At 37.8% G+C, this 19,954-nt stretch overlaps 1 protein-coding gene across 3 annotated transcripts in view; it reads left to right on the forward strand.

Annotated features, from left to right (window-relative positions):
• The window catches only part of pcsk5 (proprotein convertase subtilisin/kexin type 5), a 246,229-nt gene that overhangs the window by 11,723 nt on the left and 214,552 nt on the right, over positions 1–19,954 (forward strand). For all 3 annotated transcript variants that reach the window (XM_031890895.1, XM_031890900.1, XM_031890898.1), the window contains exon 2: positions 19,206–19,310. In XM_031890895.1, the coding sequence (XP_031746755.1) occupies positions 19,206–19,310 (105 nt within the window). The remainder of the gene's footprint in view (positions 1–19,205; positions 19,311–19,954) is intronic.

Below are 19,954 nucleotides of genomic sequence, written 5' to 3' on the forward strand. Positions count from 1 at the left end.
ATTGTTGTTTGATAAAGAGCAACTATGCTCAAAAAAGGGCCTAATGTCTAAGTCATTTAATTGCTTTTTTTTGTATCTTTGATATATTTTTTGGAAAGCCTATATCTAAGTGGCATAATTATTAAAAAGGACTGTTCAGTTCTCCACAGTCCCTTTAAAAGGGAATTATCTAGTTCTTTTGTGTACGATTCTCCTGTGGTGAACTGTCCTTTCTCCCTTTGACAAACATCCCTGCATGTAAAAGAGTCTTTTTAAAGTTAATGTGATATGTGGCACTTTAGCTGACGTTAAGCTAGAATTTGGATATCATTGGTTGTACTAGATACTGTGTGGATGGTGCAGTTTCTGTACCTGTTTCAATTATAGTAAATGCATCTATTTAATGACTAGTGGCCTCAAGGTAAAGTGAGAAATGTAACATTCTCTGGAGAGTTAAAAGTTGTCACCCATATGTTAATGGAACATGTTTAAGCATATAGCGTCGAGAAAAAATGATGAGATGAAACTTGTTAAACTTACATGTGGATAACTATTGAAAATAAATTTAGTATGCTACCAATAATAAAGAACTACAAAGTTAGGGCAGGTATGGGATCTGTTATCCAGAAACTCTATTGTGCAGACATCTCTAAAAAAAGGGCAATGACATTCCTTACAGTGCAATACTTAGTAGTTCTGGCATTTTTGCTGTAAATTTAAATTATTCTTTAGGTGCTACTAATATTCTGTGCTTCTACAAGTATGTTCAAGTTACTCTGTGCTTCTACAAATGTGTTCAAGTTAAGGGACCAACTGAATATATGGGTTGTATGCCTGAGATCAGTGTCAGATTGGGGTATCTGGAGCCCACCAGGCACAACCACCACAGCCTTGGAGGCTCCCGCTTGTGCTTGGTCGGGGGGCCTACATTGATTTCTCCCAGTGCCTTGCTTGCCCAGTCTCATTGTGATTTTTTTTTTCCAATGCCAACCAGTCTCTTGTTTTTTGCATATGTTAATTAGCCCTCTAATAAAGCACATACACAATGTTCATTAGAATTATACTAGAAACATTATGAATGCTGTTTTCTTGTTTTTTTGTACAGAAATATTTCTATGGCTCTGCCACAACAGTTCAGTTGTGTTGGCCAGCTTTAGGATCAAAAAAACTTGCTGTGACAGAATTGTGCCTTCAAATTTCATTCTGAATTTGACACATGTTTAAAATAAATAGAAAAGAAAATTCATTATCCTTCTGCAATAAGCATAGGTTTCACACTGGCAAGATAAAAAGCTAAATAGATACATAGTTATTTACCAGTGTAGAGTATTTTAAACCCGCAGCATTATTTTGTACTAGTTAGTATCATATTGGCCATTATTTAATCCCACATTGACATGTACTGGATAATATGAGATACATGCCTCTCTAGTTGTGTAAGCAAACATGAATGAACTCACATCACATAGCAGATACACAAAAAATTTAAGGCCACATCAAGATATATGTTTGCTTTAGAAGAGATTATATGAATACATGTTAAAACTGCTATGGTATGCTGGGAGCACTGTTTACATCCCCAGAACTGTAGTTCTAGTAAATAAGACTTTAGAAATACTGCTCCAGCATACAGATTTTGGCTTTATAACAGATAACTCATGAATGAAGGAAATATTTCCATTCTATATTTAAAACCATCTTGACAACATACAGTGGCTTGCAAAAGTATTCGGCCCCCTTGAACTTTTCCACATTTTGTCACATTACAGCCACAAACATGAATCAATTTTATTGGAATTCCACGTGAAAGACCAATACAAAGTGGTGTACACGTGAGAAGTGGAATGAAAATCATACATGATTCCAAACATTTTTTACAAATAAATAACTGCAAAGTGGGGTGTGCGTAATTATTCAGCCCCCTGAGTCAATACTTTGTAGAACCACCTTTTGCTGCAATTACAGCTGCCAGTCTTTTAGGGTATGTCTCTACCAGCTTTGCACATCTAGAGACTGAAATCCTTGCCCATTCTTCTTTGCAAAACAGCTCCAGCTCAGTCAGATTAGATGGACAGCGTTTGTGAACAGCAGTTTTCAGATCTTGCCACAGATTCTCGATTGGATTTAGATCTGGACTTTGACTGGGCCATTCTAACACATGGATATGTTTTGTTTTAAACCATTCCATTGTTGCCCTGGCTTTATGTTTAGGGTCGTTGTCCTGCTGGAAGGTGAACCTCTGCCCCAGTCTCAAGTCTTTTGCAGACTCCAAGAGGTTTTCTTCCACGATTGTCCTGTATTTGGCTCCATCCATCTTACCATCAACTCTGACCAGCTTCCCTGTCCCTGCTGAAGAGAAGCACCCCCAGAGCATGATGCTGCCGCCACCATATGTGACAGTGGGGATGGTGTGTTCAGAGTGATGTGCAGTGTTAGTTTTCCGCCACACATAGCGTTTTGCATTTTGGCCAAAAAGTTCCATTTTGGTCTCATCTGACCAGAGCACCTTCTTCCACATGTTTGCTGTATCCCCCACATGGCTTGTGGCAAACTGCAAATGGGACTTCTTATGGTTTTCTGTTAACAATGGCTTTCTTCTTGCCACTCTTCCATAAAGGCCAACTTTGTGCAGTGCACGACTAATAGTTGTCCTATGGACAGATTCCCCCACCTGAGCTGTAGATCTCTGCAGCTCGTCCTGAGTCACCATGGGCCTCTTGGCTGAATTTCTGATCAGCGCTCTCCTTGTTCGGCCTTTGAGTTTAGGTGGACGGCCTTGTCTCGGTAGGTTTACAGTTGTGCCATACTCCTTCCATTTCTGAATGATCACTTGAACAGTGCTCCGTGGGATGTTCAAGGCTTTTTGTAGCCCAAGCCTGCTTTAAATTTCTCAATAACTTTATCCCTGACCTGTCTGGTGTGTTCTTTGGACTTCATGGTGTTGTTGCTCCCAATATTCTCTTAGACAACCTCTGAGGCTGTCACAGAGCAGCTGTATTTGTACTGACATTATATTACACACAGGTGCACTCTATTTAGTCATTAGCACTCATCAGGCAATGTCTATGGGCAACTGACTGCACTCAGACCAAAGGGGGCTCAATAATTACGCACACCCCACTTTGCAGTTATTTATTTGTAAAAAATGTTTGGAATCATGTATGATTTTCGTTCCACTTCTCACGTGTACACCACTTTGTATTGGTCTTTTACGTGGAATTCCAATAAAATTGATTCATGTTTGTGGCTGTAATGTGACAAAATGTGGAAAAGTTCAAGGGGGCCGAATACTTTTGCAAGCCACTGTAGATTTTTTTTATGGAGAAACTGCAAGTTTTATGTGTTGAAAGTGTTTTTGTTTGCTAGTTTTTACATTAAAAAAAAAAAAAAGGTGGTAGCCAGTTTAAATCTGATTCTTCACTATTAGCAAAATCTGTCATAGCAAAAACGCATTATCAGACTGGCTCTACTAAGTTCTGGCAGACAACCTGACACCCAGAATCTATTACCACATATGTTAGGTAAAATGCATGATAAATTGCTTTGTAGTGGAAACAAGAATGTGTTGATGAGAAGTGCTCTGCTATACTACCCATTAGGTCTTGAGCCCAGAAGAAATTCTCTGGTACCCTGACAGACCAGTCGATATCAATTAATTAAATACTGCTTTTAGGGTATTTCATCACAGATATATGCATTCCTATGTGGTGTTTTTTCAATTGCCTTACAAGTGCTTCTGCCAGTGCTTTCTTGTGCAATAGCTTGCTGTGTAGGCAGAATATTTTTTGTGGTGACGTGTAAAATTTCAGAGGCCTCTTGTGTCGCCTATAATTGTTTTAAAGAGCTGAACATTAAAGTCATACTGACATGAAAAAACTACTCTTTAAATTATGAATCTACATAAAAAGTTACCTATAGTCCATGTTGATCAGTGTTTGTTGATAGGTTTGCTTTTATTAGCAATTGCCACTAAACCTGACTGTTTTCCCAACCTGACTGTCCCTTCTCAGCCTGTCCGTTACAGCTTCTAATGCTAACCGACTCCTGCTGCACCAATATGGCAGCCCCCTCATAGAGGATCAAGGGCGGTCAGATAGGGAATGTAAAAGCATCTTGCAAATACTTTTATGGCAAAACTATAACGCTCATGCAAAGACAATGTTATGATAAATGTAAAAAAGGTTTCTTTTCTGGTGTCAGTATCTCTTTAAGTTCCTATTGGTAAAAGTGCAGTACAATACATGCATGACCAACAGATTACAGATCTTTTTGTACCAGTCATCTGGTATATGACAATATCTGTGTATGGCCAGCTTTATTAAGTTAGTGTGAAATGACTGTGCAAAAAACTGTTGTTTTAAAGACATATCCTATAAAAATTAAGAATGTACCAGTGAATTATACTCCTCTAGATATAGAAGGATTGTGCTAAAAAAAAGTTGTATTTCAGACTGATTTATTGAGAAATTCCACAAAAACCCCACTAGTCCAGCCCATCTGTTCCACTTCCTGCTGGCTGAATTCTCTGGATGAGCTGGGGAGCCGGCGGCCCTCTGTACACTGCACTGTAGGATAGGAACCAATCAGCCTGATAGGGAACTGAAGCGTGTCTTTGCTTGTGTGAGTGCAGGGCTGTGATTGGCTATCCCCCTCCTACTGTGCTTCTGGCAGGGACCGTTAGGACACGCCGACCCCTCATTTGAAACATAGACAGAGACCTGAGAGGATCTATAGGGAGCTCCAATAAAGGGGCCATTGTTACAGATAGGGTTAATGTTTAGCCCAAAGGGAAACCAGCACCATATATTATTCATAATTGCCTACAAAATTAGCATTTTTCCCATTTATCCAATATATCTCCTTTAAGAAAAGTGTCACAGAGTGGGGGACAATTTGCTAGCCCCCTACCAAGTGACTTCATTCTCTTACCTGATAAGAGACATAATGGTAGTGGCCTGCCCTGTGAAACACTGCCCTTAGAGAGTTGGATTTTTAAAGAAGAGTAGTTAAGTTTAGGCATGGGGCTGTTTTCTGTAGGGTGGGCCACTGCCACTTTCCCATGCATCCTTTGCACCAGGCTGTACTTGATTCACGTGCAGTTCCATACTTTTTGGCATTTCAGCTTTCTCTGGTTTGTGATTAGTAAAAAGGCTTTTTTGGATTTCCTCGCTTGGGGAGCTCAGATAACCAAATTCAGTCCACAAATGGCTTGTGGGTTACCTTTTGTGCATGACTGGATTATGATGTTTCCACAAACTAAAGATTTGCACTGGCAAATTCATAACCATTGAAGCAAGCAGTAAAATGACTTTTCTATCAACTGATCTTTAGGTTATTAATGCATTTGTTATTGTTATTTACATAGTGCTGCAGTTTTAATATATTTTTTAGTACAGGTAAAATTAAAATGGATTCTATGAGAGATGGCCTTTCGTAATTTGGAACTTTCTGGATAACTGGTTTCTGGGTTAATGGATCCCATACCTGTATTATAATATAAATAAGTTGTAGCATTATTTCATTTTTACCATGATCAGATATTGCACACACAATTTTTTTTTCTCTGCGACTTTTGGAATTAGTAAATGGCCCCCTAAATGTTCCTCACACAATTGTACCATATCTTTTTAAGACTATCAGTTTAAATGTGAAATACCACCTTGCTGCAAAACATTATGTATCCAAGAATTCTAGAGCTGCACTTATATCATGCACCTCAGGCTTGACATTTATTTAGAAGTGTCTCTATTGATCCATGATATCTTCACTGGCAGGACTTTAAGAAGCTTTTTCTGTGCAAACGTATTCTTCTGTCAAATTCCAAATTTCCTTTGGAAGTCCTAATACCATATGTTAAGCCTTTGAAGTGTGTGAAGTTCTATATTTTATGAAAAAAAAGGGCAATTGATAAGGTTTCATTATTATAGTTCTACATCCAGCATATTGGCTAATAACTGTTTCTATCCCAGCTAATTAATTCTGTAGCACCCATTTAAATAAACAAGGACAAAAAACATTTCAGAGCATGATTAAGCAAATAAATGTAAAATGTGTTACAGAACGTACTGTGTTCAATGAGTTGCAAAGGAATTTTTACCTTTGCAAACGAAAGTGCCACGGCATCATTTTTTTCTGTATGGTCAGGCTCCCCCTTGTCTTAGTAAGTTTCAAATCAGGAAACAAGTACTTATTGTACAGCGCTGTGGAATATGTTGGCGCTTTATAAATAAATGTTGATAATAATAATAATAATGTTAATACTGAATGCAAAGCTTACCCCAACTTACCTAGGGTTTCTAAGATGATTTTGTAGAGCAATAAAACATACTTCCCAAATGTGTGGCCCCCCAAGTCAATGTTTTTGGCAAATTCTGAGGGTCCTGGCCCATAGTTTGGGGCCCACAGCTTTAACATTAAGTGCATCTAAGGCATCTACTTATATACATTATGAGCAATATCTGTAGAGTGCTGTTGAATATGTGAGTACAGAGAATATGGGGGAGCATTTGTGTTTTGAAATGGATTAGAGAAAAATAATAATACTTTTATAAACATTTTTGGCGTTTTCAGAATACTTTAAGTATTATAATATATGCCTGGTTAAATTCAGAGGAGTTTTCAATAGAAAGAAGGTAGTTATGCACATATAGACCCTGAGCAAAAGTATAATAATTTTCCATTTGTATTATGGCTCAAAATTTACAGTTACAAAATGTATAAATCCCTTCAAAACAATATTGACTCGCTGTCAGTTCTACAATTCTAGCAGTGCAACGATCTTATGATATCGCCAACACCAATAAGAACCCTTTAAAAAAAAAGCTTGTTTATTATGGTAGCGTTCTGATAAAGCTTTAGCATTTAAGTCCTATTGACTGAGTATCATGAGTATGCTTTCTTCTGCTTGCAATAGATTTGTTCATGCTAGATGTCTAGTTCAAAATATCAACAACTAAAACTTTGAAACAGCAGGTCAGTGTCTGACATACAGAACGTAAAAATGTCAGTGTTAACGGTACTTGATGTTTCTCTTCCTTTTTTTTTCCACTTGGAATGTCATACTTTAAAGAAGAAAAATTATAAATCTATGAAAATGGAGTCAGGAGCTCAGGAACTGTGGACTTCCTAAAAAATTTCCATTCTGTTTTCCATCTTAGATTTTTCTAAAAGGCCAATGTCTTATGAGAATAAAATATTATCCAGTGATAGTCTTGACCACACTGGCTTTAATGCTGCTGTGTATGAACAGATTTATATGGGAAGTTTACCCAGTGTTCAGGTCCCCATACACGCCAAGCGAGCGGATCTTCACCCAATATCCCCACCTACGGGTGGGCGATATCGGGGACCGCATCAACGAGCCAATGCGGTCCCCGATCCAACTGGATTTTCTAACCTGCCCAATCGATATCTGGGCAATTTCAGGCCAGATATCGGTCGGCCAGGCCGCTCGGTTCTTCCCATACGCGGGCCGATTATCTGCCGAATCTGTCCAAGGGACCGGTATCGGCAGCTACTATCGGCCCGTGTATGGGGACCTTTAACCTAACTGCTTTACTGTTGGATTATCTAACTAATAGCTGTCTCTGATTACTTTGGAGTGGACATTGTTTTACAAAAGGGTCTAGAGCTGCAGCCCCATTATTCCTTTATTACTCAAACTCATTTTAAGTAACTGTTCCATGCATATATGCTCATTAACATTCAAAGGTAAATTTGCACAAAATTTGGACACCTACAGTGGAGGAAATAATTATTTGACCCCTCACTGATTTTGTAAGTTTGTCCAATGACAAAGAAATGAAAAGTCTCAGAACAGTATCATTTCAATGGTAGGTTTATTTTAACAGATAGCACATCAAAAGGAAAATCGAAAAAATAACTTTAAATAAAAGATTGCAACTGATTTGCATTTCATTGAGTGAAATAAGTTTTTGAACCCCTACCAACCATTACGAGTTCTGGCTCCTACAGAGTGGTTAGACACTTCTACTCAATTAGTCAACCTCATTAAGGACACCTGTCTTAACTAGTCACCTGTATAAAAGACACCTGTCCACAGAATCAATCAATCAAGCAGACTCCAAACTCTCCAACATGGGAAAGACCAAAGAGCTGTCCAAGGATGTCAAAGACAAAATTGTAGACCTGCACAAGGCTGGAATGGGCTACAAAACCATTAGCAAGAAGCTGGGAGAGAAGGTGACAACTGTTGGTGCGATTGTTCGAAAATGGAAGGAGCACAAAATGACCATCAATCGACCTCGCTCTGGGGCTCCACGCAAGATCTCACCTCGTGGGGTGTCAATGATTCTGAGAAAGGTGAAAAAGCATCCTAGAACTACACGGGAGGAGTTAGTTAATGACCTCAAATTAGCAGGGACCACAGTCACCAAGAAAACCATTGGAAACACATTACACCGCAATGGATTAAAATCCTGCAGGGCTCGCAAGGTCCCCCTGCTCAAGAAGGCACATGTGCAGGCCCGTCTGAAGTTTGCCAATGAACACCTGAATGATTCTGTGAGTGACTGGGAGAAGGTGCTGTGGTCTGACGAGACCAAAATAGAGCTCTTTGGCATTAACTCAACTCGCTGTGTTTGGAGGAAGAAAAATGCTGCCTATGACCCCCAAAACACCGTCCCCACCGTAAAGCATGGGGGTGGAAACATTTTGCTTTGGGGGTGTTTTTCTGCTAAGGGCACAGGACAACTTATTCGCATTAACGGGAAAATGGACGGAGCCATGTATTGTGAAATCCTGAACGACAACCTCCTTCCCTCTGCCAGGAAACTGAAAATGGGTCGTGGATGGGTGTTCCAGCACGACAATGACCCAAAACATACAGCAAAGGCAACAAAGGAGTGGCTCAAGAAGAAGCACATTAAGGTCATGGAGTGGCCTAGTCAGTCTCCGGACCTTAATCCAATAGAAAACCTATGGAGGGAGCTCAAGCTCAGAGTTGCACAGAGACAGCCTCGAAACCTTAGGGATTTAGAGATGATCTGCAAAGAGGAGTGGACCAACATTCCTCCTAAAATGTGCGCAAACTTGGTCATCAATTACAAGAAACGTTTGACCTCTGTGCTTGCAAACAAGGGTTTTTCCACTAAGTATTAAGTCTTTTTTTGTTAGAGGGTTCAAAAACTTATTTCACTCAATGAAATGCAAATCAGTTGCTATCTTTTATTTAAAGTTATTTTTTCGATTTTCTTTTTGATGTGCTATCTGCCACTGTTAAAATAAACCTACCATTGAAATGATACTGTTCTGAGACTTTTCATTTCTTTGTCATTGGACAAACTTACAAAATCAGTGAGGGGTCAAATAATTATTTCCTCCACTGTATATGGAAGCAGAATACGGAAAACTAAAGTTAAATATTTTCATTAACAGTTTATTTTTGTAACTTTTTTAACTTATATTCTGCCTTTCCAAATCATGAATTTAATTCCAGGCGTGTGGGATAGGCACAACCATGCTGAAGGGCAATTGAAGAGTTTATAGTGTACATTTTTCTTTTATCTAGCAGAAATTTTTATTTCATACAAAGCACCAAAACTAGGTGCATCTGACTGAAATGAGACCAAGGTAACATTCGCACTGAAACCTTTTAAATGTTAGGAAGTATGGATCAAAAAACTGAATAAATAAATTATAGCTGAACAGGTACTGTAATCTAACAGAGCACATTATCATATCAAAGCAATTTTATGGAAAGCTTTAACTTTTTACCCAAAACAAATTACAAGGAAATTTTTCAATGTAACAAATTTTTAATCTAAAATATACCACCATATAGCTTTTGGCATTTTCTTACCAGTATATTTGCTGAGAAGTCTTTTTCAAAGCATGATATTGATAATTGGAATACACAACCACGTGACTCTATATTATAATACAGAATACAGCTTAGGCATTAGATAAAGCTTCTACATCTTTGTAAATGAGCTTTATTGTGTTAAGTAACGAAAAGAAGACCAAACACAGTGCAAGGGGAAGAAAAGGGTTATAAATACATGCCTGTATTTATTGTCTTTCTTCCATATTAATAACATTGGTGTAAAGAATCATTTTTACTAGCCTGGCTGGTAAAATACTGGCCAGGTAGTTGATAGCCATGCAGAGTGCAAGGTTCAGAAAATATGGAAGCTTACGTCCTTTTTTTTTTTTTTTGCACTTTGCTTCCTGCCCCACCATCAGAATATGAGCCCTTTAGTTTTGGATTACAAAGCTGTTTCACCTCAGTGCTTTTACAGTCCATTAACTAAACTTGTGCCAAACACAGTAGTGAGTTTGCGCCTTTTTTGCAGGTAGTTAAGATTACAGATCTGCCTTTATGCCTTAGGCCAATGGCACATGAGGTGTATTCTACCTCTGCATTTTTCCAGCTGGTGATTCGAAAGCTTCCATATGTATATGGGCATGTATGGCAGACCTGGCCAAATTCCACCAGATCTCAATCAGGCCCTAGGGCCAAACGTCAAATTTAGCCCAATCCCGCTCACCCATAGGTAGGGATATTGGGAGAAGATCCGCTCGCTTGGCGACCTCACAAAGCGAGTGGATCTTACCCTGTATGACCAACTTAAGTAAACTTTATACAGCCATAAACGCTTACAGAACTGCTGCTTTGATTCCTCAGTGAAAAGAAACGCCACATTTCTTTTCTTTTGTTCTGTATACACAGACCTTCTGTGTCAGACTTCCTGCTCTCAGAAAAATCCTTCAGGCTACAGCACAAGTCTGCTCAGTTTGCTTCTCCTTCCTCTTTACCCCTCCCATCTCTGCTCTCTCTCCCTCCCATCTCTGCTCTCTCCCCCTTCCTCTTTCTCTTTTACTGAGACAAAGCTAAAATGGCAGCTTGTATCTTAAACAAACAGAGGGAGTTTCAATGGCTGTTTACTCGGGTATGGTAAAGCATTCTGCAGAATAAATAAAGTGTTCTAGCTCACACTGTTACAACTAATCTATTGGCAATAAAATGCCAAAGTGCCTTTACTTCTCCTTAAAATGTAATTGGCCTGATACTAATAGTGACAAGCATGTTATAGCACGAAAATGTAGACATTTTTGAGAATACACCATGTACGCCATGGATCTTTGAGTATGGTACAAGACAAATGTTAAAGGAAGTTGTCCCAATAATGTCCATTAACTTGGTAACATTCTGGATAATCACTTGGGATGAAAGGAAAAAAAGGCAAATATTACCCAAAGACCAAATATTCCAAATGTTCACACAAACTTCACTTGCTCGCCATGAGTAATACCTAGGTCTAACACATTTTAAACATCACTATTTAAAAAAATGTAAATTGTGTTTATACACTGCCTCACACGTTAACTGTTATAAATATTGTTATATTACTGCCACCAAAAGAGCTGAATAATTACAAAAAAATGTTATTACCCAGCAGGCTCTGGGTAGGAGGAGTAATTGGGTTGCATTATAAACTCAAGGTAGATCATTAATTGGCCACGGGAGGCAAAAGGGGCACATTATTGTGTACATCTTTTCATGCTTTGTTTATTTCACTAAACCTCCATGGTGCTTTATCCTTTTTTTATGCCAGAAAAAATTGATGATAATGCCCAGAACCAACATATGTTACTTTACATATTAGTGGATGTCTAGGTGTAAGAAGCGAATGCGTAGAATAACCTCCACAATACTCATTAAAAACACAGTAATGAGTTACCTTGAGTGCCACAAGGAATAATGGGTTGGAATTGTTTGTCATGTATAATGATCAAACATTGTAAAAATCCAGACAGAATATTGCCTTGTTAATTCTTTATTGCCTGTTATAGAGATTTAAGTGAGCCACTTGAAGAGGTTGTGTGTTTAAATATCATAGTCATTAATTTTTCTCTTATCGGAGCTGAGTGAATCATATTGCAGATATTCATGAGGCAAAGTCCATGACAAGCCTTGATAAATGACCTTGGCATAATTTAAGCTACAAATTACACATTCTAGTTTCCTGTTTTTCCCCTTTTTCTTTTAAAAAGAAACAGTTGACAATTTAAAAGAAACAGCTTAATATGTTGTGTCTTGGGTTCTTTTTATTGGCTAATTCAGTGGCAGTCACTTTTAGTGACTTTTAGCCTTTCAATTGGTCTTCATTTTCTGCCTATTTCCATCTTTAAAATGGGGGTCACGGACCCCAACAGCCAAAACCTATTAATCTGTGAGACTTATCCTTCTCTTTAGACACTTATTTATTCATCCCCCAGTCTCTCATTTATATCAGTGTCTGGTTGCTATGGTAAATTCTATCCCTACAACCAGATAAACAGACTAAAAAATCCACTTAATTTCAGCTAACCTTCAAACCCCCAGTCTGTGTGTGTGTAAGGCCTGACTGATTATACAACAGTCACCTAATACTATTTGTGAATCAAATTCAGTGTAAATGTGATAGATTTAAAATGTACATTTAGAATATGTGATCTACTAATGATATCCCTTCATCTAGTCACAGAGATACCCTGTGTGCAGACACACGGAGCTGATATCAGCATGAAAATGTGTCCTTTCAATTTTTGCAGGGAAAACAAAGGAGTGGATGGGAGGCACAGCACCGTGTGTCTTTAGTCCTAGACATAAACAGGAGAGACTCCATGTTTGTGCCTTGCGAGGTTGATAATTAGATTACCAGTGCACAGATAATCACCCTGAGTAATGGACTCCTGCTAACAACAAGGGGTGTAGCATGGGGTTGTATACTGTAATCTAATTTATATATTACCTGGAAGAAACCCACATAGGTACAGGGAGCATATACAAACCCCTTGCAGATGCTCAGTGCTGAAATCAAACTCCATACTTAGCCACTGTTTTGCTGAAGAGCTTGTTTTCATATGGAGCACGACAGGTACATGTACTATAGTGTCACAAGGATATAGGAGTTATATTGTTTGCTTATTTTGCCTCACATCCTGTACTTAATGTTCTGCACCTTGTGGACTTTGAGAAGTCAAAATAAAAGTCTGATGTCGTTACTGTAACACATTCCTTCTTTAGCAGATCAAATGTGATGCAGAATCTGAAACATAGCTTGGAAAGATACGCGCAGATCAAAGCAAACAAAATCTAGCCCAAGGCAGTCTGAATTCTTCAAGCCCCATATCAGATAAGAGGAGAATGACCTGAGTCAGCATACCACACACATATTTGACAGAAATAAAAGAAAATGTACTCCAAATTTTTTTCAATGCTGCTTCTAATGAGCTTACAATGTAATGTTTGCTTTCCTCCACCCTATTATTTTTCACTCTGTTACAAGTTTTCATGGATTTGGAGAAGACAGTATTATGCAGGTCTCTTTGGTTTTACGTATTCTTCTTCAGCTATGGCTAGAGTGTATATTACAGTGATAGACCTGAACGGATGCCTAAATGAGCCTGATGACATTACCAGGGCTGCACCCCTTGTGCAGCATTTACTCAGCATCAAGAGAGGCTTGCTGGCGTTAGGGCCAGTGATTGGTGTGGCTAATGTCTCCTTAAGGAACACTCTGTATAGAGTTTTACTACATCACTACCTGTCAAAAATACATTGGATTTTGCTGTATGGGCAGCATTCTGACTCTGTGGGTAGCACTATTGCTTTGCAGCACTGGGGGCCTGAGTCTGATTCCAGCCAGGGCTCTATCTGTGCAATGTTGTATGTTCTCTCTATGTCTGTGGGGGTTTTCTTGGGGTACCCCAATGTTGCTCCCACATACCAAAAAAAAAATACAAGCTGGTTAATTGACTCCTGATAAAATTGACCCTACTGTGTATGTATGTGATAGAGACCTTAGACTGTAAGCTTAGCTGGCATAGGAACAGATGCAAATGATCTATAATCTCTGTAAAGTGCTGCGGAAATGTGTTGGTGCTATGTTAATACCAGGAAATAAATAAATCTAATATATTTCTATATTAACAGCTTATTTGTTAACTTAAAAGCTACTAGATCACTATGCATTAAATTCCCTATAACAAAAGTAAATTGTACACATTAAATAAATGAAGCCTGGACTTGTGTATTTAATGCAAATACAAAGCTTACTTGCATTCTGCATTTGCTAAATACAGGAATGTGTGTATATATATTTATCTGTTTTATCACCACATACTCGGTAGTGGTAGTGTCAGTTCTAGGTAGAAAGCAATACGTTATCCTATTTTCATTTCTGTGCTGTGATTGACAGCCATTTGAAATCTCAGTTGAGCACACTTCTCCATAAACAATTGTCTTTTTGATGAATTTACAACAAACTCAGTTTAAAGGTTCCTCTGACAGCCTAGAGGTTAAGCACCACTCATGAAATGTCACGGTACATTTGATTCCATTTGGTCATAGCTAAAAGTGATTTTCAATGTATCTGATGCAAGCTTTTACAAAAAGACCCATATTCAGTCATAAAAGCGACTTTGTTTTTAAAGCACCAGTAACCATAAATTGAAAGTATGTTTGTTTGTCATATTTTGTGACATGCTGACTGCCTGTACATGTAATTTTTTGGGGAAATTAGCTATGGTAGGCAGGTAGGCAGAGGGTCTGGGGTATAGAGACAGGGGCGCCACTTCTTAAGACAAAAACACAGGTTTATTTTGGGCAAACTCTTCCCAACATAAAGTTCACAGCAAACAGTTCATCAACCGTTCAACAAAACTTGTTCTAGACATTGGGCCCTTGGGCTCTCACCTTCCAGGGTAACCCTTGCACTCTGGAACCTTTTCAGGGTTTCTCACAAACCCCCAGTTTCACACATCCGTGGTGACTCTCACACTCGTGAATACTCGGGCTACTCACTCAGCCCTGTTGTCTCTCCCCTCCTGGGATAACAACTCACCAGATTCTGGCACACTTTGGCTTCTCACTAAACCTTGACGTTCTGCTTCTCATTAAGCCTTGCTGACTCTTCTCAGCTCTCATACACTTGGTCATGACTTCCTCTGCTCTTTGCAGCTGCAGGAGGCATCCCCAGCCCCTCTGGGAGTTTCTAATACAGACAGGCAGCCTTTCTACCCTGTGCCCTACTCTGATAGTGGAGACCTTTCTGAGTGACCCCTCACTCTCAGTGACTCCTGCACATAGGTTTTATCTCTGCAGGCAGCTCTTCATCACACACCTCAAATGTATACTTTCTCTTACATTTTTAGGAAAGAATGCTGTCTTTCCTAACCACACTGTCACAATTTTTTATCTTTTCAGATGCTGTCATCACCTACAAATAAACTATTTCTTGAAAACAATTTCTGCAAAAAATGTAAATCACAAAACAAAAACTGTAGTACCGTGTTAGCCAGTGTCAAAAATAATAAAAAAAAAAAAAAAAAGAAAAACAACAAAATACAAATACAAGAGTATTGTAGAAATGATACCTATATTGGCTAACAATAAAAATACATTGCAAGCTTTCAGAGCTCTAAGGCCCCTTCATCAGGCAAAATACAGGCAAAATACATGTATTTTGCCTGATGAAGGGGCCTTAGAGCTCTGAAAGCTTGCAATGTATTTTTTTTTATTATTATGCAAAAAATGTAATGATTTAAATATCTTTCTTTATTTATAGGGACCCATATAGAGAATTATACCCTGTAATAAAACCCACTGCATTCTATACAGGGTATCTGTTATCTTCTGTACCTGTCCCAGTTATGTGTTAGTCTCAGATTGGCTCAAGTTTTCATTTTTTCCTGGTAAGAGTCAACTATATTTGTTTCTTAAAGGGGCAGCTCTTAATTAAGGAATGCTCTGCTTCCTAATAGCCATCTACTAAGTTACTCCCCATCTTCCTTAAAGGACTAGGGAAGGTTAATACAATTTTTTACCAAGACCTGTGCACCTGTATATATCTCTCTATGGGGCCGATTCACTAAAGGTCGATACCTTTAGTGAATCGCGTTAATTCTCGCATAGAAATAATACTAACACATGATTCACAAACACATATGAAGCATTAAAAGCGCTAAATATCTCATTAGTCTGTGCGAATATTAACACCTACTTGGGGTAGGCGGTACTTAAACAACATTGCGGTTTGTGAGCTTTTGGCAACACAACATGGAGTTTGCAGTAGGATTTTTTCAAGTATGTATTGGCCCTAGAGTGATGCATCCTCCAGTTTTTAGGGAAATGGTAATTTTCAGAACAGTAGTTTTCCGAAAGTAATGGTTACGTGCGTAAAATCATGCGCTAATATAGCAAGTGGCAAAATATATTGCACGCAGCGGGAATTAACGCAATAAAAACGCTCATTGCTAGTTAAATAACGCAAAGAACATTGCGTCTTAATTAGTGCTTGGTACAAAAGATACTTGGACCTGTGCAGTTTTTTTCCAACAGTAGAACCAGTTTGGGGAAAAGAGTTATGGATTTTTTTTTTACCAAATTTGTCATACTACTCTTACACTTGGGAAAAACCAATTCTACAAATATGTAGTCACACCTAGGATGCTGATCGTGGGAAAACGATTTTACTTTCCCCTCTTAAATATTCATATATGTTGGGGAGAAATATTTACATTTACCTCAGTCAAGAATTTCGATATTTTTTAGTTAAGAATGTGCACAAAATATCTATTGTTGCTGCATGGAAAGACAATTACATTGTAACAATTCTGAGAACTTACAATGTCTCATTTTCTAAAGTACAAGTGCCTTTATGTATGCAGATAGTGACTACTGTATAAATACATGTGTGTGTTCCATAAAAACTTTAATTTGTATTATTTACAATGTGAATAGATTTGCAATGGTCTGCCCTTCTAGGGAGGCCAAGACCTGATTTTAATATGGAAACATTTTGGACATATTATAATTTGAAGTTTTTTTTATACTCTCGAATTGCTATAGGTGAGTGAATGTAACATTTTTATGTATTTCTGCTTTTGTCATGAGCTAACATAATAATTTGGTGCGTGTATGGCTGCTCGAAGAGTCGACTGATATCCGCAGCCTTCGTTGATTGGCCAGGTTTAAAGATTTTGATTGGGCACCATTGAAGGCGCCCAAGCAAAATCTATGTTCAGGGATGAATTGCCAGGTGGAGGTAGAATTGTTTCTACCTCCATTGAATGACAGTGGAGGTGCGACCAATGCTCGCATGAAAGATTGGAATCGCTATGTGTATGGCCACCTTAACTCTTGTGTCAGATATTGTTCTTTGTAGGTAAACACCCATGCATTGTATTGCATTCAGGTTTAGTTACTAATGTAGAGATGCTTATAATGGAAGAGCAAGATGTTGTTGGCAGGAGACTTCTTCACATTAATACTTAAAGGTGTAGTTTACTTTCCAATTAACATTTTGTATGGTAGACTATGGTATACTAATACCGTTTACAAATGGTATTTTTGGGGTTTTTGATATCTTCAAGCTTGTGTTTCAGGAGCTATCTGGTTGCTAGGTTCTAAGTTACCTTAGCAGCCAAGCAGTGGTTTTAGTGACTGAAAGAATTAAAGGAGGGCCAGAACAGAAAGATAGATTATAAAAAGCAACAATAATATTGTAGTATAATTGTAGAATGACAGAGCATTAATGTTTTGACTGGTGAGTTCAGTGCAACCCCAGCAACCAGCATTTTAAAATCCAAAAGCTGGAAGAGACAGCAAATTTAAAAAAAAAAACTATAAAAAAGAAACCCTTCTGTAACTCTCTCTCATGGGGAGTTACCCCTATAAGGATTAAATAAGGAAAGGTTTCTGCAAAGATTTCTTTTTTTTATGAGACATTAACTCTTTGCACAGCAAGTTGGCAATTTTTTTTTGCCAAGATAAATAAAGAGTGGTTAACTCATCTTATCATCTTTCTCATCCAAAATTCTAGCACCCCTGCCACCTAAAATAGCAGGAATTATACGTGTTTTAGTTTCTAACCAGGCAGACATTTTATTATCCATATTGCACAATCTGGGAGTTTTTGTGTATATGCAGTATTTAGCTTTTACTTTGAAAGTATTTGAGAAATTGCAAAATGCGAGGTCTATCAAAACAAATCATCCAAGGTTTGAAATACTGTTATGTTCTATAAGAATCCCAGCCTTATACTATGTTTAGCATTTTCTATGTTGCTTTATATCTATTATCTACCTAGTCTTTCATTTATACATCCTTTAAAAGCTAAGTTTAAGATATATAAGGGTTTCATAATTTGAAGAAAGGGGGATGCAAAGCTGGTTGGAACGATATTCATAAAGGGAAAAAGACTGTCTTATTTATATGAACTATTAGAGTTGCCACCTGACCGGTATTTAAACTGCCTGGCTGGTAAAATTAATGCACATTGCCAATGTTATAAATGTGGAAGAAAGAAAACAAATAAAGAAAGGCTGGTATTTTTTTCATAAAAGGTAGCCCAATTAACCATAGAGATCAGTGTTTGACCTGTTTTCTTACAAGGGGCAGTGGATGGGCAGGGTTTAAAGACTACTGTTAGCGGAAACCTGAAACTCTATATTTTGTGAAGTACAAATAAACTAATAGTGAAAACTAATTATGATAAAATGTCATTATGCTGAGAGTTAATAATGCACATATTTTTGACCAGAGAGATTATATTACAAATGTCCAATTTTGCAGAAAAACTTCAAACCCCCCCCCCATATATACTATTTTGGTTATTTTAACAGAAATATTTACCAGCAAAATCTCTGATTCCATAACTCTGTTAAGTTCTTTATATAGTTACATAGTTAATTTGTGGTTAAAATAAATATTCCTGGAGTTCATCTATTAATTATACTTTATTTAACAACACCACTGACCCACATCTATCCCATACTTTGTAAAAATTTTGTTTTTAGCTTTTAAGGTAATGATCCAAATGTTTAATGACGTTAGATTTAAGAGTAGATTTCATTTAGAAAAGTATACTGTGCTTTAATAGCAGCAGTCATTGTATTTTTTTTTATTTTTTGTGATACAGTTTATGTGTCACCATGGATGAGCACTGATATAGAACACTGCATATAAATTAAACATTAAATAGGTAGACAGAGGCTGCTCTAGACGTTCAATTATAATCTTTGGATGTGCAGTTAGTGCCTGAAGGACGCTGACATCCATTTCATATCACATGTCCTTCTTTTGAAAGATGATCATTGGGGCTCAAGTAACTTCCTAGCACAGTAAAAGAATGCATAATTTATAGTTATTTTTCAGACAAATATGATACAAACAGAAATCTGCTTGCTATAAAAATTAATCTCCCCTGTTTTTTCTGCAGATTGGAGCACTCCAAGATTACTACCACTTTTTTCACAGTAAAACCATCAAGAGGTCCATTCTATCCAGCCGAGGTACACACAGCTTCATTTCTATGGAACCAAAGGTAAGGGAATCTTTCTGTGTTCGCAAGCCCCAAGTATTGCATTTTTAATTTGTAATGGCACACCAAGAAGTGAAGCCTAATTGCCATCTGACTCCTGTAAAATAGATCTTATATCTACTTTGTTTCACAGACAAATAGAAAACACAATTTGCACAACTCTGTTCTTATACAGTGCTACAAGATTTTCATAATGAAGTGTTGTTTATGGTTTTTGAGACACTGGATATATGCAACATGCTTAAGGTCATAAAGAGGCGACCCTGGAATCTGTGGTCGCCCCAGGCACAGTGTTCCCCCTAAATAAATTATATGTTGTGTGCAAAAATTGCCTTTTGTGTCCATTTTTAAAAAGTGTGTACAGAGCAGGGTTGGGACCTGGTGTGTGCATAAAACATTTTTTTTCATGCTGCACAATTTTTTGTGTGCACTGTGTCAGAATGTTTGTACGCAAGCACAATGGAATACATAAAATCCTCTTCAGTTATGCCCTGTAACAAAATCTTATACATACAGATTTATCCGATCTGAAAAGGCATTTTGTCAATTCTCCCATTCAAGTAAATATTTCAAAACCTTTTCAGAACTGACAATGTTTTACCCTGCAGCAAAGCACATGCTACTGTCCTCTGTCACCATTTTAGGAT

Source organism: Xenopus tropicalis, chromosome 1 (genome assembly GCF_000004195.4).
Source record: "Xenopus tropicalis strain Nigerian chromosome 1, UCB_Xtro_10.0, whole genome shotgun sequence".
NCBI classification, from domain to species: Eukaryota; Metazoa; Chordata; class Amphibia; order Anura; family Pipidae; genus Xenopus; species Xenopus tropicalis.